The sequence below is a fragment of the Sciurus vulgaris genome (genome assembly GCF_902686455.1).
Source record: "Sciurus vulgaris genome assembly, chromosome: 17".
In the NCBI taxonomy this organism is placed as follows: Eukaryota; Metazoa; Chordata; class Mammalia; order Rodentia; family Sciuridae; genus Sciurus; species Sciurus vulgaris.
Genome location: NC_136478.1, coordinates 36,566,627 through 36,591,500, shown reverse-complemented (window position 1 = coordinate 36,591,500; position 24,874 = coordinate 36,566,627). Strand labels below are relative to the sequence as shown.

Sequence of the window (24,874 nt, the reverse complement as noted above, 5' to 3'; positions counted from 1 at the left end):
GGATATCCAGGCAGAAATAATATTGTCAAAATGACCATACTACCAAAAGTGCTATACAGATTCAATGCAATTCCAATTAAAATCCCAATGACATACCTTACAGAAATACAGCAAGCAATCATGAAATTCATCTGGAAGAATAAGAAACCCAGAATAGATAAAGAAATCCTTAGCAGGAAGAATGAAACAGGGGGTATCACAATACCAGAACTTCAACTATACTACAAAGCAATAGTAACAAAAATGGCATGGTATTGGCACCAAAATAGACAGGTAGATCAATGGTACAGAATAGAGGACACGGACACAAACCCAAATAAATACAATTTTCTCATACTACACAAAGGTTCCAAAAATATGCAATGGAGAAAAGATAGCCTGTTCAACAAATGGTGCTGGGAATACTGGAAATCCATACGCAGCAAATGAAATTAAACCCCTATCTCTCACCCTGCACAAAAATCAACTCACAATGGATCAAGCATCGTGGATCAGACCAGAGATCCTGCATCTTATAGAAGAAAAAGTAGGTCCAAATTTTCATCATGTCAGCACAGGATCAGACTTCCTTAACAGGACTCCCATAGCACAAGAAATAAAAGCAAGAATCAATAACTGGGATAGATTCAAACTAAAAAGCTTTCTCTCAGCAAAGGAAACTATCAGCAATGTGAAGAGAGAGCCTACAGAGTGGGAGAAAATCTTTGCCACTCATACTTCAGATAGAGCACTAATTTCCAGAATCTATAAAGAACTCAAAAAACTCTACATGAAGCATACAAATAACCCAATCAACATATGGGCTAAGGAAATGAACAGACTTCACAGAAGAAGATGTACAAGCAATCAACAAACATACGAAAAAATGTTCAACATCTTTAGTAATAAGAGAAATGCAAATCAAAACTACACTAACATTCCATCTCGCCCCAATTATAATGGCGATTATCAAGAATACAAGCAACAATAGGTATTGGAGAGGATGTGGGGAAAAAGGTACACTCATACATTGCTGGTGGGGATGCAAATTAGTGCAGGCACTCTGGAAAGCAGTGTGGAGATTCCTCAGAAAACTTGGAATGGAAACACCTTTGACCCAGCTATCCCACTCCTCGGCCTATACCCAAAGGACTTAAAATCAGCATACTACAGAGATACAGCCACATCAATGTTCATAGCTGCTCAATTCACAATAACCAGATTGTGGAACCAACCTAGATGCCCTTCATTTGATTAATGGATAAGGAAACTGTGGTATATATATACAGTGGAATATTACTGAGCCATAAAGAATAATGAAATTATGGCATTTACAGGTAAATGGATGAAATTGGAGAATATCATGCTAAGTGAGATAAGCCAATCTCAAATAACCTAAGGACGAATCATCTCGCTGATAAGTGGATGATGATACACAATGGGGAGGTGTGAGGGAGGCAAGAGTGGAGGAAGGAGGGACTGTATGGAGGGAAAAGAGGGGTGGGGGGGAGGAAAAAATAACAGAATGAATCAAACACCATTAGCATATGTAAATGTATGATTACACAAATGGTACAGAAATGTAAACCAGAGAAACAAGTTGTACCCCATTTGTTTACAATAAAAAAAAAAGAAAAAAAAAAAAGTGATAGTAATATCAACAAAAATACAACTAAAACAGTAAGGTGTGTCATCATCCTTGTAATAGTTCAAGATCAGCACTAGCAATTAGTTTTTTTCTATTTGTCAAAAATTAATCTAGGTGCTGGCATTGTAGTGACAGGACTTGGCTAGCATGTGTGAGGAATTCCTTAGGTTTGATCTTCACCACATAAAAATGAATAAATAATCAAAAATAAAGGTATTATGTCCACACACAACATAAAAATTATTTAAAAAAATAAATATCAAGTTCCATTTTATGAAAATGACAAATCTTCTTTTAACTCAATATGATTTTATTATGGACCAGGAAATTAACCCTCAGATTATGATTATTTCATGGTATCAGAAGGTAGTTACAAAGGGAACTTGTTCAGGTTTTGCTTCTAGTTTGGGGGTTTTCTATTTTTTAAACTTTAACTTTTTATTTATTTTTATTTGTTCTGTTTTAGATATACATGGTAGTAGAGTGTATTTTGGCATATAATACATACATGGAACAAAACTTATTCTAACTAGGGCCCTATTCTTTTGGTTGTACATGATGCCAAGTTACCCTGGTCATGTATTCAAATAAAAGGATAGTAAAATTATGTAAAACAAAAAAAAGATATTAAGAAACGATTTGTGAAGGTTGTTACTGAATATACTTAATTTAAAATAAAGGGAGTATAATTGCTACAAAGTGGTGTTCTGAAGTAAACATTTCAGTTCTATCATGGTTAATTTGAAATTAACATCTAAATTCGTACCAGACAATATAAAGACTTCATAACATAACTTCATTGATTATTTATTGTGCTATGCACGACTGAATCAGATTTGCTCTCAACCATCAATGACAATGCCTTTAAGTCATTTCATATTTTCCAATACGTTAATAACTTAAGATGACAATTTTTTCCATTTTCATTAGCTCCATTGTTCATCACAGGACTGTTTACAGATCTGATTGACAAATATGAGTCTGCAATATCATGCCTGGCACTTTTCTTTGGAAAAGAAAGTATCAGGTCTTATGATGATCTGATACATAGGAGTTAGCATCAGAATTGATTATATAAATTTAAACATTATGGGATTTCAAATAATCTAATCTATAGAAAATATAAAGTTTGATTTTCCTTAAATTTGGAAGTCTTAAAAATTGATTTCTACTATATCTGGGATTGCATACCTTAAAAAAGATGAACACATATTTTCTCCACATTTGGGTCTATGTATTTTTTTTAACAGAAAAATGTACCTTACTTCTATTGATTTTTTTGTCTTATATAAGAAAAACAATTTATGTAAAGAAATTTTGGAATTTTATATTCTGAGCCTAATATTTTGTGTAAAGGGATGACACAGTATAGTAAGACACAAACACGTCTCCTTGAAGATATACACTCCTTAATGATGGCTTAGCTAAAAGAAAGCATTTATGGCTTGTTGATCTTCCAAGCATGAAGTTAGGGCCTAGCACTTTGTCTAGCAGCCCATAAAAGCTCCTATTTATTGGGTGACTTCTATGTCTCAAGGACTGCTCTGATTTCTGTAATTGATAACTTTTGTGACACTGAGGGCCTGCTAAACTGTAAATCCAAAGGCATTTTCTTGGTCATCCTCTTGCATCACATTTTATCTGTCCATGGTTTCTGACTACCTCTTTAGCATTCCTTTTTTACTACCCTTAGCCCTCTGTTCTCCTCTTATTTTATATTTCTCTTTTTGGAGGGCTCATCCAGGTCTTGACCTCTAGGCTCTCGAAGGCTTCTCCAACCTGCTTTAGGCTGGTTACATGTTCCTCCAGCTCTATTGTCTTATCAGCATGATGAACGTGATGACTATCTTAACATCCGATCTATCAGTCTCCCCTGATTCACCTGTCTTTATGAATGGTATCATAATTCTCTTAGTCATTCAGGCAGTGTTTTCTTTTTTACCCTCTTTTGCATCCAACCAATCAGCAAATTAAATTAATTCACTCTTTGTTAAGTTTCTTATGCCTGTCAGTCCATTTATTGATGTAGTTGTGGTTCCAGCTCTCACCGCCACATTCCCTGACCTGTTGACTGACTGGTTTCCATTCCTAGGAAATATAGTATTGTAAAACTTAACCTGACTCTCTTGAAATAAGGTGACTCTGGCACCTCAGAGATTCTAATAATCTTCTCTGAACTCTAATTTCATATCCAAGAAACATTACTTTGTGTGTATCCCACCAGATCAAAAGATTCTATTCAACATTTTTCCTGAAGTTAATGAAAAAGGTTATTAACAAAGAGCTGTTTGAAATTGTTCTACTACTTCTCATTACTTCTACAGAATAAAATCAACATTTGTTCACCTGTCATTCACCTGATAATCCAATGTGTCCAGAGCTCGTTTGTATCTTTTTACATTTTTACAGAAACTCTATTCAAGTCAAACTGTTTTATTCAGTATTTACTAACCATGGCATTTCACATCTTTATAAATTTTTAGCCTTAGAGATGTTTTCAAGTCTAGTCCAAAATTATTTGATGAGGTTTCCTACCTTTTCTCAGTGTAGAATTGTCTATATTCCTACATACCTAGGTTGAACTTTTTCTGTGGCAATGATTTCAAAATTAACAATGAAACAGTCATTTTTTCCCTCCTATATAGTGGCAGTTATGTATTTTTTTTCTTTCTTTTTTTATTTTTATTTTTGATCCTGGGGATTAAACCCAGGGGTCTTTTACAACTGAGCTACATCCCCAACCCTTTTTATTTTTTATTTTGAGACACAGTCTTGCTAGGTTGCTTAGGGCCTCACTCAGTTGCTGAGGCTGACCTCTAATTTGAGTTCCTCTGCCTCAGCTTCTTGAATTTATTTTTTTACATATTTGTCTTTTATCTTTCCACTAGATTATAAATTTTTTGAGAGCTTATTTGGAGGTTCTAGCGAGGGAGCACAGCTACTCGTATGCTCTTGACTGAAAAACTATCCTCCTGTATCGGGGAAGGTTGTCCTCTTTGACCAAACACACAGCTTTGGGAGGAACATACAAGGAGTGAAGACGGAGGAAGGGGACACCTGCCTAGCCAGCCAGATCGGCCAAATTAACCCTGGTGATCAATGGGGTGACAGATGTTGCAGGTAGATCGCCCTCACATTCTAGATTACAAATTTCTTAGAGGCAAGGACCTAAACTTAAAAATCTCAACTATCTTGTATGGTATTCAGTACAATATTTACAGTATAATAGAAGTCCACTTTTTGTAATCTTACTTGTGGGAGTTGATGACCCCATCAAACTGCACAACTTTTTCTAAAGGAGTTGTTAATGTAAATCAGAAGATAGGATCAATTTTGCATGAACTTAGAAATTCTCTGATAAAAATTGTAACAATACTTAAAAAGTTACAGAGTAATAAACATCTATTTTGTTTTTTTTTATTACCATTCTGGACTATTACTCTTCTGTAACTTACTACTTCACCAATAAATTAATCTAGCAACAGAAAATAGGGAAAAACAGGGAGTAAGATAACCCAATATTTGTAGATCTTCCCTTTTTTTCCTTTTAAAGACAACTTAAGTGAGTTTGGAATCATTCTTTGAATGGAAATGCTTGTAATACTCTTCTTTGATCCAGACTTCTTCCTATCATTTATTCAAACGTGAATTTCTGAAATCATGTTGACTTCTTGGCTGTCAGTCATTTCCCTCATCTTGTTTCAAAGGGAATGAGTAGAGTTGAAGATGAAGGGTAGAATGCAATTCACAGATGTATTCAAATGTATACTTTTCATAGGAAAATGCATATTTCAATAAACTAATATTCATAACTTTATTCAATGCCATCTGCTTTTTTGAATAATTAGTAGTCTTTTTGGCAATATCCGAAAAGGTAAAAAGGTATTGTCAAATAGTTATTAAAGGTTTATTGATACATTAATAAAAGTTATTGATAAACTAAAGTTGTTGAAAAGGGAGAAATATTTATTTATTTTTTTTACTTTGACTATATCCTACGTTCTGCATGTTTTAGTACTAATATATAAATGTCCACATTTATGATTAGCAAAACATAAAAAATTTAAATTAAACCTACTCATAATTTTTGTTAAAAGCAGAACACTTTATGGTATAAAACACAATCATAATACACATAAGTTTAATTTGGAGGTTTTTAACCAGGTTAGGGGGGCAAGGAGGTCTGTGAAATTCCAGAGAATCATATAGTATATATATGCTTTTTTTTTTCCTAAAGGATCACATACCATGTTATGTTATTAATATAGCTAACCAAATCAATCAGTAAATTTCAAAAATAATAGTTCCATGCATTCTATTACTTGACTATTTTCAATAAAAACCATAAACCAGGTTACCAGAAATTTACTCTGAACTAAAGTAATATTCAATGCAGTAAAACCAATACATCAAATCATTTTCATCATATGGAAATATCCACTATAAGACTTTGTCAAACTTCCTGCTCTAGCCACCTTGGACTATATTTCCATGACACTGAACAGCAAATTGATTCAATCAATTGAGTAGCAGCAACAAAAGATACATAAATCCAACGAAAAGACTAAAATTTCTTATACTGTTCCTACAAGCTTTACTCATACTGCGTTATTCACAATACCCTCAGATGTGGATATCATTGTCATTCCCATAAGTAAGGAAACTGAGGTCTCTGGAGATGGTGACATGTCATTAACTTTTGAGGAACAGACTGAGGTCTTTGTTAGCAGACTGAAGGAACATCAGGATGGGAATGAGTTTGGGACACTTTTAAGGTGGTGGTCATGTAGATGGCTGTCCCATTTAATATAAAAGTCCTTTTATAGTAACCCTAACCAATGATGAAAGGAGTCATATGTTTTAGAAGTTCCCAATCAATATGAAGTTGATTAACTGTATAGAATCTCATGAAAACTGAAATTCTTAATAGATATTGTTATTCCTTAGAATTAAGATGTAAATAACAGTGTTTTTAAATATTCAAGTTTTAGGAGTTTATGTTAACTTAATTTTGTTTCATATTATGGATACACAGGTTGAATATCCATGAACTGAAAATCTGAAATGCTCCAAAATCTGAACTTTTTGAGTGAAAACACGATGCCACAAGTAGAAAATTCCACACATGAACTCATGTCATGGGTTAGAATCAAAATGCAGACACAATATTTATAGTCTATAATATTACTCCTAGGCTATGTATATGAGGTATATATGAAACAGAAAAGAATTTTATTTTCACTTGGGTCCCATTCCCAAGATGTCATTATGTGTGTACAACTATTCCAAAATATGAAAAAATCTAAAATATGAAACACTCCTTGTCCTAGGCATTTGGGATAATTTTCATAAACTCAGTGTGTATATGGAAATTCATAATTACTATTTCTAATTATAGTAATTTCTAATTACTATTTAGAAAAGCTTCAGTACACGTTCTTGTTTTGCATGTTATTCCTACGAAGAGGATTAAGTTCAAACTATTTTAAAAACATGTAAGCCATAAATTTCTCTTTATTAAGGAAGTAATCATAAGCCATATAGTAGTAGAACAGGTATCTTTTAAATCTACAATAGTTCTGAAAACACTGAAGTTATTTGCTACTATAGGAAACAACATGACTAGGTCAGAAAGAGAAGGAAAGGCAAAACAATCTTACCAAAGTCTGCAAATGCTGACTGTCCAACTACTACCATATTTTGAGGTATTGTAAATACACTATGGACAGAAAAGTTTCCACCCTGTGAAAAGTCAGAAAATTTTGAATTAGACCATCATAATACAATTCATTTGTCAAATGTGAAGCAAAGCATCTTAAATTAAAGCAGGGAAAAAAGTTAAGACTTCTGTTATATTACACTAAAATCAACCAATCTCCTGCCCACTTTAATCATTTTTTATTATGAAACAAAAGAAACCATTATAAGTTAAAGAAAGTATGAATCTGGATTACTTTTTTTTCTTCCTGTCAATTCTGGTATAATATCCTTTACCAAATCATCATAATTTCAAACATCAGTGTATCCTAATTTCAAGTACTGTGGAAGGTTAAAAATATATATAAGTATAAAACTAGTTTCTAATTTGAAAGAGCTTAGACTCCAGTTAGGAGACAGGATGTAAGTCAGAAAGAATTTCTAAAGGTAACATAGTGGTAGAAGTAAACAGCAAAGACACAAAATTTTAGATTTCATAGTAAGAAAATTCTGTCAGGTATATTTAAGAAAAGTTCTTCAGATGAGAGAAGAAGTCTATTGATCTTTAAAGGGCCAATCCATAATCAACTCAAGTACATGTAATAATGAAAAGTATGTAATAATGAAAACCTGACATTGTACTAAGCTGAGCTGCCTATAGTAAACAGAACTCACTAAAGAACCTTTGTTTCAATTACTCTTTCCAAAATGAAATGGCACACACCTGACTTCCAAAAATATATGCCTTAAAAAATTGTTTCCTCGACTGGGGTTGTGGCTCAGTGGTAGATCGCTTGCCTAGCATGGTGAGGCACTGGGTTTTATTTTCAGCACCACATAAAAAAATAAAATAAATAAAATAAAGGTATTTTGTTCACCTACATCTAAAAATATTAAACAAACATACAAAAAAAAAAAAAAACACCCTGTCTCCTTTCCCTTCTATAATTTTAATTACTACATAAGAAAAATAAAACGAAACACTGAATTTGGAATTCTAAGCTCTCAGTTTTTTCCCCTCTCTTTAGGTACTGAGCAACATGGTCAGCCCTTTTACTTTCAAATTTTGAGACAGGGTCTCAATAAGTTGAAGAGGCTGGCCTCAAACGTGCAATCCTCCTGCCTCAGCCTTCTGAGTTGCTTGAGTGCCAAAGTGCCTGGCTGAGCTCTCAATTTTATAAAGAGCTCTCTTATCACTAAAAATCTCCATTCACTGATACACTGACTCTGATTTCTAAATATCATATACAGGATATCTATATATTTGAAAGATTTTCCTTCTTTGTTCCTCTAAGGATACTATAAATCTGAAAGTCAGTTTGTTAAGAAACCATTTCTGACCTTTACAGAGAAAGGTACTGGTATAATGAAAACATGAAAATCAAATGCTTGAGCAGCAGGAGAGAGATTTGTCCTGTGCAGGCAATTTTCTAATTATTTTAACACTACATTATCCATATACAGAAACATGTTTATCTCACTTTTATGTAAATATCTACTATACTTTAAAAATAATTTTTTTGTAGACATTTTGTTTACATAGGTGTAGTAAACTTCAGGTTTCCCCTCCAGCCCTTACTAGAACCTAAAACCATATTAGAGATACTGTGTTAAAGTTGCCAAATTTCTTACTGAAGTGTAAGTGCTTTTGCATTTTAGAAAATCACAGCATTGGGTATTAAGTGGATACAATATTTCTTGAAAGGCTGAAAACAACTATCTTAAAAATTATCCTCATATGAGATATGAATATAAACTTGATATACTGATAAGTGAATGAATTACACCAGTGAAGGTCTCTGAAAATTTAAGTATATACTCATGATTCATCTCTATTGAGAAACACTGACAATTCCCAAGTAACAGCTCCCCATGTCTAACACACCATATTCAAATTGAGCATCAATAAAAGAAAAATAATATTTCTGATTAATGGAGAAAGAACACATACTTGCCAGTTAAGTATATGCAGAACACATTATATATTTGACATAGTTGAGGAAAAGACAATAATTCAATTTAGATGAATTTCCTATCATAACCACTACTTTTTCTTCATTCCACTTGCCAGTGAAAACCTATATGACTAATTCCATTGAGATTGGTGTCAATCACATATTTATTATTTGATGAATTGATTTAATAAACTGCTTCATCCATTTATTATTGCCCTCATTAAATAACATTTCAAAGTGGAGCATGACCGTACTTATTTTCAAAGATGAAGCTGCCATAGCTTTTTAATGTAGGAAGACAAACATGGGGTCAATACTGTTTTTCTTTCTGAACCTATATTGAAAATATAATAGAATGGTGGAAAGAGCATTAGACTTGAGTTTAGATGATATGGTTTCCAGTCTTGCTTTCATTGATAAGTTGCAATAATGCTATGGGACAGTTATTTACTAATCTGGGTTTTGTTTCCTCATTGTCAGAATGGGATACATATGCTGTCTACTTGCAGGGCTCTGGAGAGAGCCAAATGAACAACAGAAAAGGAAGTGTTCTACAAAATATAATTTATCACATGTGTGGAAGTTATTTTTACAATAGCAGTCCTGTGCTTATGATCTGACAGAATTTTTTTCATGGAGTCATCTGCCCTGTATTCTGCTTCACTCTTTGCTATGGTGTTCTTACTGGCCTTTACTGCTTTTCTGCAATCCAACATTTGGTCAACTCACTAGGGGATCTTCTGAAGGTATATTCTTATTTTTTCTTTCGTCTATTGGTTTCTGAAATTACTGTGCAACAACTTTAGAAGTTTTAGAGACATATTTCCTAGTTCAATTCCCAGTTTCACTCTTTGTTAGACTTGAGGCCTGATAACATTCATTCTTTTCTACATATCAGTTGACTTAACACCTCAATGTATTTTTTTGCAAGTTTCCTCCCTACCCACTATAGGGATGAATGAGCTTATTCACATGAAGTGTCTATCACATAGGATGTATTTAGTTAACATAAACTGATATTAGTAGTGGGAACACTAGTAGCAATATGACTCTGTTACCACAACTGAAGAAGCTAGTCCACTGCTGTTGATAAAGAGGACTTTCTGCCATTTTCTGCTTGCATTGCAACCATAAATGCTATGGTGTACCATGTATGTTTTCGTTGATGACTGTCAAAGTTCTGGCCTGAATATTTATTATTAAAACTGCTAGATTCATAATAGTAAAAAATGATCAGGAAGCAAAGTGTATTAATGACTACGTATCCCTATCTTTATTCATTTTTTTGATTTATTGTACGCAACTTTTCATTTCTCTGGTTGTACATGAAGTAGAGTCACACCATTCATGTAATCATACATGTACAAAGGGTAATGATGTTTGTCTCTTTCCTTCTGCCCACTCCCTTCCCTCCACACAATCCAACGTTCCTGCATTCTTCCCCCAGCTCCTGCAGACCCTGGTTATGTATCAGCATTCACTTATCAGAGAAAACATTTGGCCTTTTTTTTTTTTTTTTTTTTTTTTAATGACTGGCTTATTTCACTTAGCATGATATTCTCCAACTCCATCCATTTACCTGCAGATGCCATAAAGCAGTGGTTCTCAAATGGGATGATTTTTACTTCCCAAAGAAACATTAGATAATGTCTGCAGATATGTTTTATTGTCACAACTGTGGGATAAAATTAGCATCTAGTAAGTAGAGGCCAGGGATACTACTAGACAACCTATAATACACAGGCCACATTTCCATGAAAACGTAGCAATACTGTCAAAGTTGAAAAATTCAGACATAAAGGATGCTCTTCTTAATGGTTTTCCTATGACATTTATTTACATTTTTCCTTGAGTTTCATTCTCACTTTTCGAACTACTTATTTAACATATTTGTAATGTAAAATTTTTTCCTACCCCGAATTAGACACTTCTTTTAATTTTTCTATTTTTATAGGTCATCAGAACAGAACAGAACAGAAGTTATCATTGTGTTATTGGTCATCCTGTCTTCTCCTATCTGCCCTTTCTTCACCATTCCCAACACTTTAATCATTCGCTTCTTTCCCAAGTTATTGTGAATCCCACCTGAGTCATCTTCCTACCTCCAGACACTCCATGGCAACTGAACTGATATGGAGTTGCAAGAATAGCTGAAATAATAAAAGCTCTGTTCATCTTTCTCTCAGTCTTAAATTATTTAATAGTTTCTCAGTAGATTTTTAAAAGATAAAATTACTTAGTTTCGAAGTTTGGCTTTTGCTGTCTTGTCTAAATAGATTTTTCTAATCTTACCTTCCAATATATCTTTCATATTCAGGCCCAAACCAGTTAGCTGCTTGTTACTCTCTGAATGTATCCTGTGTTTCCTGTGCACTTCCTTGCCTATCTCTTCCTCTTTCTTTCTTATTTCCATCACTAAAATCCTACTCAGTTGTACTAGCCATTTAAATGCCATGTCTTTCTTGAAACCTTCACTGATAATCCTTGGTAGTTCAGTGGGACATACCTTCTCTCTCCTACAGCACGAGGTTTGCACTCTCACACCAGTCATCCATATTAACGTCTCATAAGCTCTGTTCACTTCTGTATCTTCCAGAGCACTACCATGTGGCTTTGTACACAACTGACGCTCTACAAGAGATTTCTTGCAGCTCTTACACTTCTACTAACCCATATAGTTTTACAGGTCTTGAGTTCTTTTTGGTCAACTGGTATGTTATTATATAGAGTTTGACAAGTTTCTCATTAAAAATAATCATATGAGATATCTACTGACTTGATTATTGTTAATAGGGGTACTGACATACATTCTCTCTTTGATCAAACCTTTGATAGGCTCCTCTGAGATCTATCCTCAGCCCAAACTTAGCCCTGTAAACTTCAATTTTAGCAAGGATGCTGCTAAGTTAGTTTAGTTACAATACCCCAGTTAAAGTCTAATCACTCTGATCTACTTTCAGCTAGAATTCTGTTAGGTTAGTTTAATAAAGAATTATGTTACTCTCTTAGTAAATTGTAATCCCTGCTTCTTGGCTATAGTCCTCTTGAATAAAATCTCCCTCTCCATCTTCAAAAAGCGTGTGAACATTTTTTTCCTTAACAATTACTCACTTTGCAGCCACTTTACAGAAAGAACAATTCTTAGTTCCAGTTCTCCAACAGTCAATTTATTAATTTTCTTTACAAGCAATGTTAAGGGGAAAAAATTCCATTAATCTATTCACTTCATGAAGACTGTTTTCCTAATGAGTTGCTTTACTTAATTACCTTAAAGATGAGTCTAGGCTGAAAGGACATGAGATATTTAAAAGTGCTTCATAATTTTATATTATACTTATTTATATTGAGGCTTCCCTTCCTCCCCAATACAAATTAATTAAACACATTTTTCACTTTTATAATACCTCAAGATTCATTTGAGGCTGAAATGAAAGGTCATCTGCAAATAGGTATCCCCCAGCAGGAGTCTTAATGTATATAAACCATGAAGAATATAACAGAAACACAAATATAAACACATTTTTAAAAAGTCATTTATAGAATAAAGATAAACCTTCTTGATTTAGATGTCTTTCTTACTTTTCCTTTCCATGTTTAAAATAAAAAAGAATCAGTTAACGTAGTTTAGAAGCAGTTAGAAGTTCTGATTTTGTCTAAATAAATTTGAAATCTCATCTTAGTTTCTGCCCATGAAGAAATGTGAGTCATGACCAACCCCACTGACCATGTTCTAAGACATGGCTGATGATCAATCTCCTTCCACAGTCTGTGCTTTACCTTTGTTGGAACTGATTATTTTTCATAAGCATTTTCACAACATCTATAAAAGACTATGAGTTTAATTTGGATGGAATAAAAGATAATCAGAATTAGGTGAGAAATCAAGAGATCTAAAACTAAAATTTGATTAGTATCTACTATGTGCTGGGTACTTTACATATACTGTTTTTATTTTCATAAACATTCTGGGAAGCAGTTTTTTCCATATGAGCAAAGTGATGTTTCATACTTGACCAGTATGTGACAAATGTCACTGAGTTAGCCCATTTTTTACTGGCCTCAAATTCTGTCTTCTATTATGTAGACTAAAATTAAATGTTATGGTTTTGGTGATTTACTCCTCATTTATGAATCTTTAACATAATCTACATCAATCTAAAAATAAAATAAGGCCATCAGTTTGGAATTTTTATTGACAATTTTAAAAAGAGAAAACCTATGGGGAAAGATTTCTTAATCCTACTCAACTTGGCAGTAAGTTTTGTCTGTTGTTCTTATTTCTTTATATAAAGCCTAAAGGCAAGGAGAAAAAATAAGTCTTTTAAAAAGGGTTTTCTTCATAAACCACCATGCTGACAAATTAAATGACAGTAACTTCTTTCAACAGCTGACGGCCTAGCAGGGGTCCTGTTAACATGCACATTAGAGTAGACTGATTGGTTTAATTGGCAGTCATGCCTAAAAACCTGCAGAGGAACTGACGCTGAATGAATCATTTCCTTCAGTAATATTCAGCAGTTTGAATGCAGCAATGCAACCAAAGGCTTTTAAAGTTGTACTATTTATTGTTGAAACCAACCCAACCAAGTGATTACTTTAATTTTATTTTCTAAATTGTGTGCTTTTACTGAAAACCATCATTTAAAAATGCTTCGAAGAAAAGATTTCTTACCAAATTTTCCCATATCTCAAACTCGAAGGTACTAGAGGCAGACAATGTTGTGAGGAATAAATCTGGAAGGAAAATAATAGAAATGTAAATTACTGCAGTCATAATGATATGTGCATTTGAAGGCAGGAACAAATTATTAATGCAATTCTACTAAACATATTTTAAATTATATTTTAATAAGTTTGATTCCCTAAAGAAAAAAGTAAAGAAAAAAGAGTGAGAATGAGAGAGAGAGAGAGGGAGGAACGGAGAGAAAGAGATAATGATGACCTTGTATTGGTACAATTAAGGAAAATACATTTAAAAGGGGATTTTGGTAGTCCTTCAAAATACTTTTTATTTTAAAAACAATTATGTGTAGTGTTGTGTGGGGATGCTGGATATCTAACCCAAGGCCTCAATGCGAGGCAAGTATTCTATCACTGAACTACATCCTTAGCCCCATTAAAATAAATACTTTTAGTGAAAAGTAAAAAGGTGAAATTCTCTTTGTAAGGTGAAATTCTGATCATAATCACATTTTACATTTCTACCCTAAAGGCAACACTTGTCTGTAAGTCATAGGCAGGTTTCAGCATCACTTTAAATAATCATTTCAGCATCCATAAACATTAGCACTCATGTTAAATGAGTATTAAGTTGTTTAAATTTTTTTTTTTTTTTTTTACTTAAAGGAAAAAATTTTAATGAATTATATGGAGGATTAAAGTAAAGACTGTTACATGCAAGGCGGATGCAAAACACCGCGAGCAAGTTTGCCTGCCGCTTCTTAAGGATACATTTTTTCATAATCATCTTTCAGTAATCTCGCTAAAGCGGCTTTAAGTTTGATAGTTTTTTTTTTAAATTTTTAATTTATTTTGAGTATTAGAAAAATTGTCTTCATGAATTCCAACTAAAGAAAGTATAAGAGCTGGGGTTGTGCTTCAGTGGCAGAGCACTTGCCTAGCATGTCTGAGGCCCTGGGTTTGATTTTTAGTACCACATAAAAATAAACAAAGAAAGGCATTTCTGTCCATCTACAATTACAAAAATTTTTTTTTAAAAATAAAGGAAGTATGATTTATTGGAAAGTTTAAGAATTTACATAAAACATCTTTAAAAAACAATAGGTTGACAGTCAAATCAAATATTCTTTTAATGCAAAGGCCAGTTATTCCCTATATCCTAGAATTGTCATTTAGTATAATGTTTGTATAATGGCAATTTTACTTAGTGATCATTAAAGGTTTTAAACTTATGAGGTGACTCATAGGACTATTACAGTGACATTACTTTTTTTTTTTTTTGCTTTAAAAAGTAGAAATTATTCATAGTAATGTGAAGATCATGACTATTTCAAAGGTTTTTTCCTCAGATTAAGTATGCTTAGAAAACTCATTCACATTTTAATGTTTTTGGTAAACGTTTCATACAAATTTATGAAGCTAATTTATTTAATTATAATAATGAAGACTTTCACAGAATCCCCAGAAAGCTAAGTAATTTGTTCGCTTTTATAATTATTAAAAATCAAAAACTCACAATTCCAGGGGCAATCATTCTTATGTCCAATATCAAATATCTCTGCATTCACTTCCACTACACTGGATATGCTTTGCCTCTGGATATAGAATCACAGTCTTATGAAGATGATGGGTTTTCGTCACTGTCACACATGTACTCCAAAAGAAATGTTTACATCCTTACTAATATCAGAAAATCTCTAAATACAATCTGAGACTTGTGCGATGATATACTATGACCAGTCTCTTGTCATTGTAAAGATCCTCCCCATTGCCCTTATGATGATTTAAAAGCAAAGGAGCAAATTAGATCTCACTTATTTTCTTTTCTTTTAATTTTCTTTCTTTTATTAAATTCATTTTTATTATAAACAAATGGGATACATCTTGCTTCTCTGTTTGTACATGAAGTAGAGGCATACCATTTGTATAATCATACATTTACCTAGGGTAATAGTTTTTGATTCATTATTTTTTCTTCTCCCCACCCCCTCCCACCCCTCTTATCCCTCTATAGAGTCCCTCCTTCCTCCATTCTTGCCCCGGTCCCACCCCCCATTATGTGTCATCATCCGCTTATCAGCGAGATCATTCGTCCTTTGGTTTTTTGAGATTGGCTTATCTCACATAGCATGATATTCTCCAACTGCATCCATTTGCCTGCAAATGACATAATTTCATTATTCTTGATGGTTGAGTAATATTCCATTGTATGTATATACCACAGTTTCTTTATCCATTCATCAATTGAGGGGCATCTAGGTTGGTTCCACAATCTGGTTATTGTGAATTGAGCAGCTATGAACATTGATGTGGCTGTATCTCTGTAGTATGCTGATTTTAAGTCCTTTGGGTATAGGCCGAGGAGTGGGATAGCTGGGTCAAACGGTGGTTGCATTCCAAGTTTTCTAAGGAATCTCCACACTGCTTTCCAGAGTGCCTGCACTAATTTGCAACCCCACCAGCAATGTATGAGTGTATCTTCTTCCCCGCATCCTCGCCAACAACTATTGTTGCTTATATTCTTGATAATAGCCATTCTAACTGGGGTGAGATGGAATCTTAGGGTAGTTTTCATTTGAATTTCTTCTATTACTAGAGATGTTGAACATTTTTTCATTATCTGTTGATTGGTTGTAGATCTTCTTCTGTGAAGTGTCTGTTCATTTCCTTAGCCCATTTGTTGATTGGATTATTTGTATTCTTGGTGTAGAGTTTTTTGAGTTCTTTATAGATTCTGGATATTAGCGCTCTATCTGAAGTATGAGTGGCAAAGATATTCTCCCACTCTGTAGGCTCTCTCTTCACATTGCTGATAGTTTCTTTTGCTGAGAGAAAGTTTTTTAGTTTGAATCTATCCCAGTTGTTGATTCTTGCTTTTATTTCTTGTGCTATGGGAGTCCTGTCAAGGAAGTCTGATCCTAAGCCAACAAGTTGAAGGTTTGGACCTACTTTTTCTTCTATAAGATGCAGGGTCTCTGGTCTGATTTCGAGGTCCTTGATCCATTTTGAGTTGAGTTTTGTGCAGGGTGAGAGATAGGGGTTTAGTTTCATTCTGTTGCATGTGGACTTCCAGTTTTCCCAGCACCATTTGTTGAACAGGCTATCTTTTCTCCACTGCATATTTTTGGCACCTTTGTGTAGTATGAGAAAATTGTATTTATTTGGGTTTGTGTCCATTTCCTCTATTCTGTACCATTGATCTGCCTCTCTATTTTGGTGCCAATACCATGCCATTTTTGTTACTATTGCTTTGTAGTATAGTTGAAGTTCTGGTATTGTGATACCCACTGCTTCACTCTTCCTGCTAAGGATTGCTTTAGCTATTCTGGGTTTCTTGTTCTTCCAGATGAATTTCATAATTGCTTGCTGTATTTCTGTAAGGTATGTCATTGGGATTTTAATTGGAATTGCATTGAATCTGTATAGCACTTTTGGTAGTATGGTCATTTTGACAATATTAGTTCTGCCTATCCAAGAACATGGGAGATCTTTCCATCTTCTAAGGTTTTCTTTAATTTCTTTCTTTAGTGTTCTGTAGTTCTCATGGTAGAGGTCTTTCACCCCTTTGTGAGATTGATTCCCAAGTATTTTAATTTTTTCAAAGCTATTGTGAATGGGGTAGCTTTCCTAACTTCTATTTCTGAAGATTCATCACTTATGTATAAAAACGCATCGGATTAATGAGCATTAATCTTATATCCTGCTACTTTACTGAATTCACTTATGAGTTCTAAAAGTTTTCTGGTGGAATTTTCTGGTTCCTCTAAATATAAAATCATGTCATCAGCAAACAGGGATAGTTTGAGTTCTTCTCCTATTGGTATCCTGTTAATTTCTTTGTTCTGTCTAATTCCTCTGGCTAGAGTTTCGAGGACAATGTTGAATAGAAGTGGTGAAAGAAGGCCTCCCTGACTTGTTCCAGTTTTTAGGGGGAATTCTTTCAGTTTTTCACCATTTAGAATGATATTGACCATGGGCTTAGCATAGATGACCTTTAGAAGGAATGTTCCCACTATTCCTATTTTTTCTAGTGTTTTGAGCATGAAGGGGTGCTGTATTTTATCAAATGCTTTTTGTGCATCTATCGAAATAATGATGTGACTTTTGGCTTTAAGTCTGTTGCTTGGTGAATTACATGTATTGATTTCCTGATGTTGAACAAACCTTGCATCAATGGGATAAAACCCACTTGATTGTGGTACACTATCCTTTTAATATATTTTTGTATGCGATTTGCTAATATTTTGTTGAGAATTTTTGCATCAATGTTCATTAAGGATATTGGTCTGAAATTTTCTTTCTTTAATGTGTCTCTGTCTGGTTTAGGTATCAGGGTGATAATGGTTTCATAGAATGAGTTTGGAAGGGTTCCCTCCTGTTCTATTTCATGAAATACTTTGAGGAGTATTGGAATGAGCTCTTTTTTAAAGGTTTTGTAGAACTCGGCTGAGAACCCATCTGGTCCCGGACTTTTCGTTGTTGGTAGGCTTTTGATGACTTCTTCTATTTCATTACTTGAAATTGATCTATTTAAATTGTATATGTCCTCCTGGTTCAATTTAGGTAATTCATATGTCTCTAGAACCTGTTGATGTCTATGAGATTTTCTATTTTGTTGGAGTACAGATTTTCAAAATAGCTTCTAATTATGTTTTGTATTTCTATCGTGTCTGTTGTGATATTTCCTTGTTCATTCTGAATTTTAGTAATTTGGGTTTTCTCTCTTCTTCTCTTTGTTAGTGTGGCTAAGGGTTTATGAATTTTGTTTATTTTATCAAAGACCTAATTATTTAGTTTGTCAATTGTTTTGATTGTTTCTTTTGTTTCAATTTCGTTGATTTCAGCTCTGATTTTAACTATTTCCTGTCTTCTACTACTTTTGGTGTTGCTCTGTTCTTCTTCTGGGGCTTTGAGCCGAAGTGTTAGGTCCCTTATTTGTTGATTTTTTTTCTTCTTTTATTGAATGCACACCGTGAAATAAATTTTCCTCTAAGTACTGCTTTCATAGTGTCCCAGAGATATTGATATGTTATTTCTTTGTTCTCATTTACCTCTAAGAATTTTTTAATTTTCTTCCTGATGTCTTCTGTTATCCATTCATCGTATAATAGCATATTATTTAATCTCCATGTGTTGAAGTAGCTTCTGTTTTTCATTCTGTCATTTATTTCTGATTTCAAACCATTATGATCTGATAGAATACAAGGTAGTATCTCTATGTTCTTGTATTTGCTAACAGTTGTTTTGTGGCATAATACATGGTCTATTTTAGAGAAGGATCCATGTGCTGCTGAGAAGAAGGTGTATTCACTCTTTGTTGGATGTTATATTCTATAAATGTCCATTAAGTCTAAATTATTGATTGTGTTATTGAGATCTATGGTTTCTTTGTTCAATTTTTGTTTGGAAGATCTGACCAGTGGTGAGAGAGGTGTGTTAAAATCATCTAGTATAACTGTGTTGTGGTCTATTTGATTTCTGGAATTGAGAAGGATTTGTCTGACGTACATGAATGAGCCACTGTTTGGGGCATAGATATTTATGATTGTTATGTCTTGTTGATTTATGCTTCCCTTAAGCAGTATGAAATATCCTTCTTTATCCCTTCTGACTAACTTTGGCTTGAAGTCCACATTATCTGATATGAGGATGGATACTCTGGCTTTTTTGCTGAGTCGATGTGCATGTTATGTTTTTCCCCATCCTTTCACCTTTAGTCTGTGGGTATCTCTTTCTATGAGATGAGTCTCTTGCAGGCAGCATAGTGTTGTATCTTTCTTTTTAATCCAATCTGCCAGTCTATGTCTTTTGATTGATGAGTTCAGGCAATTAACATTCATGGTTATTATTGAGATATGATTTGTATTCCCGATCATTTGGCTCATTTTTTTTTTCTTGACATGAGTTGATTTCTCCTTTATTTTGTTGTTCCTTTAGGGTAGTTCCTCCCTCTGCTGATTTACATTGTTGTTTTTCATCTCTTCCTCGTGGAATATTTCACTAAGAATGTTCTGTAATGCCAGCTTTCTTTTCGTAAATTCTTTTAGCTTTTGTTTATCATGGGAGGATTTTATTTCGTCCTCAAATCCAAAGGTAAGTTTTGCTGGGTATAAGATTCTTCGTTGGCATCCATTTTCTTTCAGAGCTTGAAAAATGTTGTTCCAGGCCCTTCTAGCTTTTAGGGTCTGGATTAAAAAATCTGCTGATATCCATATTGGTTTATCCCTGAATGTAATTTGGTTTTTTTTCTTTCGCAGCCTTTAAAATTCTGTCTTTATTTTGTATGTTAGATATTTTCATTATAATGTGCTTTGGTGCGGGTCTATTTTAATTTTGTATATTTGGAGTCCTATAAGCCTCTTGTCCTTGATTTTCCATTTCCTTCTTCAGATTTGGGAAGTTTTCTGATATTATTTCATTGAATAGATTGTTCATTCCTTTGGTTTGTTTCTCTAAGCCTTCCTCAATCCCAATAATTCTTAAATTTGGCCTTTTCATGATATCCCATAGTTTGTGTAGATTCTCTTCATGATTTCTTACGGTCTTCCCTGTTTGATCAACTTTGTTTTCAAGATTAAATATTTTGTGTTGATATTTGAGGTTCTGTCTTCCAGGTGTTCCATGCTATAGGTTATGCTTTCTATGGAGTTTTTAATTTGGTTTATGGTTTCCTTCATTTCAAGGATTTCTATTTGGTTCTTTTTCAATATCTCTAACTCTTTATTGAAATGATCTTTTGCTTCCTGTATTTGCTCTTTTAACTGTTGACTGGTGCGATCATTCAATGCCTCCATTTGCTCTGTCATCTTCTCATTTGCTTCCCTGACAGTTTTGATTATGTACATTCTGAACTCCCTTTCTGACATTTCTTCTGCTATGCTATCATTGCATTTTATTGCTATACCATCTAGGTTTGTTTGGGACATTTTCTTCCCTTGTTTTCTCACATTGATCAGGTATCTACCCCCTCTACTAGTGAAATTCTGGGATACTGCAGATTTCCTCTATTGACTAATATTGTCTCTGTAGATTTCCAGTAACTCACCTCTTAGCCTTCAGTAGCCTGAAGTCTTGGAGGAACTTGATAATGCGGTTCTCTAGCAGGAAGCTGGCCTTCTAGGGGTGGTAGACTTCAGGTGGGGTATATTCCCCAGCTCTGAGTTGGTCCCGAGTCTCTCAATACCTCCTCTTCTTGGCTCCTGGGTCTTGTCAAAGGTCCTCTATCCTCCTCTAGGTGTCTCAGGAAGGGAGTTGCCCTTCCAATGATGATGGCCACGCCCTCAGGAGTAATTCAAAATGCCTGCACCAGTCTATAAAGAATCCTCTGGCTAGCTCCTGATGGCGACAAACCTGGGCGTGGTGCTCGGGCGGGGTTGTTTAGTGATGGCGTATGTCTTTGGCCTGGTGGTTGGGCGGGTTGGCTACCCCTCACCCAGCTCCGCAAGGCAGGCAAGTTGGGTGTCCACCTGCTACCTCTGTGATGCAAGTGGCCTGACTCATCGACCAGCTCACTCTGCGACTGCGACCAACCAGTGATGGTACCAACCTAGGTGCAGGGGTCATGCAGGGTCACTCAGTTATGATGTCTGTCTTTGGCCTGTGGCTGGGTGAGTGAGCTGCCCGTGGCCTACTTCCGCAACGGGCGGCCTAGCTCACCTGCCTGCTCACTCCACGACTGCCTATCTCACTTATTTTCTTCAGCACTAGGGCAAGCCCTTTATCTGTTTGTCAGTTGACGGCCATGTTATCAATGTTTCTAGGCACATTTCCTGCTGTTTCTCTACAAGAAGACTGTATTTCAAATAGAAGAAAGTTATCAGTAGATTTTTCATATTCTTTCACAAATATTTGCCTCTGTACATGACCTTCCTTTTTTCCATACTGCCCCTCTACCTCATAGCCACCTGGTAAAAATTAATTATTCAATATTGGCTTAAGTGTCCCCTTCTTTCTGCAGACCTAAACTCTCCCTAGATATATCTCCATTGTTATTCCACTGTGATGCCTCCCATTCACAGTGATACAGTTACTAAAATGTATTATGACATTCTGGCTTCACATTTCTCCTTCTGGAGCTTCTTGAGGCTATGAGTTTTGTTTAATTGATTTTTTATGTGTTTGTGGTTCTTCTGTGCTTAGAAATAGTATGTGTTCAACTGAATACTGAATAACTAAGGGATGCAATATTATATATATGTTGTGGGTCATATGAATTTGCTTGGACTTTCTAAAAATGTTGTATTGTATCTGTAAACAGAAAGTCTTGAGAAAAGAAGAGCCCTGTCTTAAAAATTCTCATTAAAAATAAGTATGACTAAGGTACACTCATACATTGCTGGTGGGGATGCAAATTAGTGCAGCCACTCTGGAAAGCAGTGTGGAGATTCCTCAGAAAACTCGGAACGGAAACACCTTTGACCCAGCTATCCCACTCCTCGGCCTATACCCAAAGGACTTAAAATCAGCATACTACAGAGATACAGCCACATCAATGTTCATAGCTGCTCAATTCACAATAGCCAGACTATGGAACCAACCTAGATGCCCTTCAATTGATGAGTGGATAAAGAAACTGTGGTATATATACACAATGGAATATTACTCAGCCATAAAGAATGACAAAATTATGGCATTTGCAGGCAAATGGATGAAATTGGAGAATATCATGGTAAGTGAGATAAGCCAATCTCAAAAAGCCAAAGGACGAATGATATCGCTAATAAGTGGAGGATGACACATAAAGGGGGGGAGGGAAGGGTTAATGTTAGGGTTAGAGTTAGGGTTAGGGAGGGGGGCAAGTATGGAGGAAGAAAGTACTGTATAGAGGGTAAAGAGGGGTGGGAGGGGTGGGGGGAAGGGAAAAAACAGAATGAATCAAACAACATTACTCTATGTAAATTTATGAATACACAAATGGTATGCCTTTACACCATGTACAAACAGAGAAACAACATGTATCCCATTTGTTTACAATAAAAAAAAAAAAGTATGACTAAGGTACACTCATACATTGCTGGTGGGGATGCAAATTAGTGCAGCCACTCTGGAAAGCAGTGTGGAGATTCCTCAGAAAACTTGGAACGGAAACACCTTTGACCCAGCTATCCCACTCTTTGGCCTATACCCAAATAACTAAAAATCAGCATACTACAGAGATACAGCCACATCAATGTTCATAGCTGCTCAATTCACAATAGCCAGATTGTGTAACCAATGTAGATATCCTTCAATGGATGAATGGATAAAGAAACTGTGGTATATATATATATATATATATACATATACAAATATATATATATATACAAATATATATATATATATATATATACACAATGGAATATTACTCAGCTATAAAGAATAATGAAATAATGGCATTTGCAGGCAAATGGATGAAATTGGAGAATATCATGCTAAGTGAGATAAGCCAATCTCAAAAAACCAAAGGACGAATGATCTCGCTGATAAGCGGATGATGACACATAATGGGGGGTGGGACAGGGGCAAGAATGGAGGAAGGAGGGACTCTATAAAGGGAAAAGAGGGGTGGGAGGTGTGGGGGGGAAGGAAAAAATAACAGAATGAATCGAACATCATTACCCTGTGTAAATGTATGATTACGCAAATGGTATGCTGTTACTCCATGTACAAACAGAAACAACATGTATCCCATTTGTTTACAAAAAAATAAATTAAAATAAAAAAAAGTATGACTGATCATAGGAACTATTGAAGAAAAAACGTTTAAAATCTATTACAGATTTTAAATTATCTGAAAATGTAGATAATTAGCATAAGAAAGTGATTAGGGATTAACAGACTAGAGATTTCTTTTAATGGTTCTCAAGACCAGGAAGAGAGTCATGTCGATGCAAGCTGAGCTATTTGAAAGCAAAACCCAGAATAGGAGCCATTATTTTTTCTATAATAATTCAACACAGGTTACATTTGTTTAAACTGAATATATCCAAGTGTTCAAACTCTTAACCTGTTTAAGGTAGTTAGCTTCATGGAATTAGAACTATTCTGTTATCACACATGGCTAAGCAGGCACAGTTACAGGGAGTGGTAAATGAGTACTAGCAATCTACTGCTATTCCTAGAAAAACAATTCAAAATTTTTTCTATTGGTATTTTATTAATCTCAAAATATGTTAGGGGTTGGATATATGGTGTCTCCACAAAGGTCCTGCTAAGGCAGGAATATTCAGAGGTCAAATGATTAAATTATTAGAGCTATAAAATTAGCAATCCATCTTAGTCTGAATGAACTGACTGGGTGGCAAACTATAAGCAGGTGGTCATGGCTGGATGGCTGGAGGAGGTGGGTCATTGGAGGTGTGCCCTAGAAGGGTTATTCTTCTTGATGCCCCTTTCTCCTCATTCCTCAATCCCCAGCTTCCTTTCTGTTATAAGGGGAGCAGTTTTCCAAAGCTGGACATGACCACCAGGATGTCCTGCCTCATCTTGGGCCCAGAGCAAAGGAGTTGGCCATCTATGGACTGAGACCTCTGAAACAGTGAGCCCCAAATAACCTTTTTCTTCTCTAAGCTGTTCTGACAAGGTGTTTGGTCACAGTGACCCAAAAGCTAACTACAATATTATGTGCTTGCATAAAAGATCATAAATTATGAGCTTCTTGTTATTTTATGCATACTTAGAAAATTTAAGAACTTTATTAATGCAATGTTGATTCTACTTTCATAGTTTTGCTAGCTATGTATTAAAGTGACAAGCACTTATAATAAATGAAGAATTGGAAGTACCGTGTAAAATAGATTTTTAAAAAACCTCATTTCACTATTCAATTATGTAAAGAGGTTATAGAAATATGAATGATTCATTATACAGAGAAATAAAAATAGAGACAATTATTAACAATTCATTATGAAGAATCATGCTTCGGACTTTGAACAAA

General features: G+C 34.6%; 1 protein-coding gene across 2 annotated transcripts in view; it reads right to left on the bottom strand.

The window, feature by feature from the left end:
- The window catches only part of ITFG1 (integrin alpha FG-GAP repeat containing 1), a 264,804-nt gene that overhangs the window by 147,286 nt on the left and 92,644 nt on the right, over positions 1-24,874 (bottom strand). For both annotated transcript variants that reach the window (XM_079117640.1, XM_079117641.1), the window contains 2 exons: positions 13,952-14,013; positions 7,288-7,369 (listed from right to left, as the gene is read on the bottom strand). In XM_079117640.1, the coding sequence (XP_078973766.1) occupies positions 7,288-7,369; positions 13,952-14,013 (144 nt within the window). The remainder of the gene's footprint in view (positions 1-7,287; positions 7,370-13,951; positions 14,014-24,874) is intronic.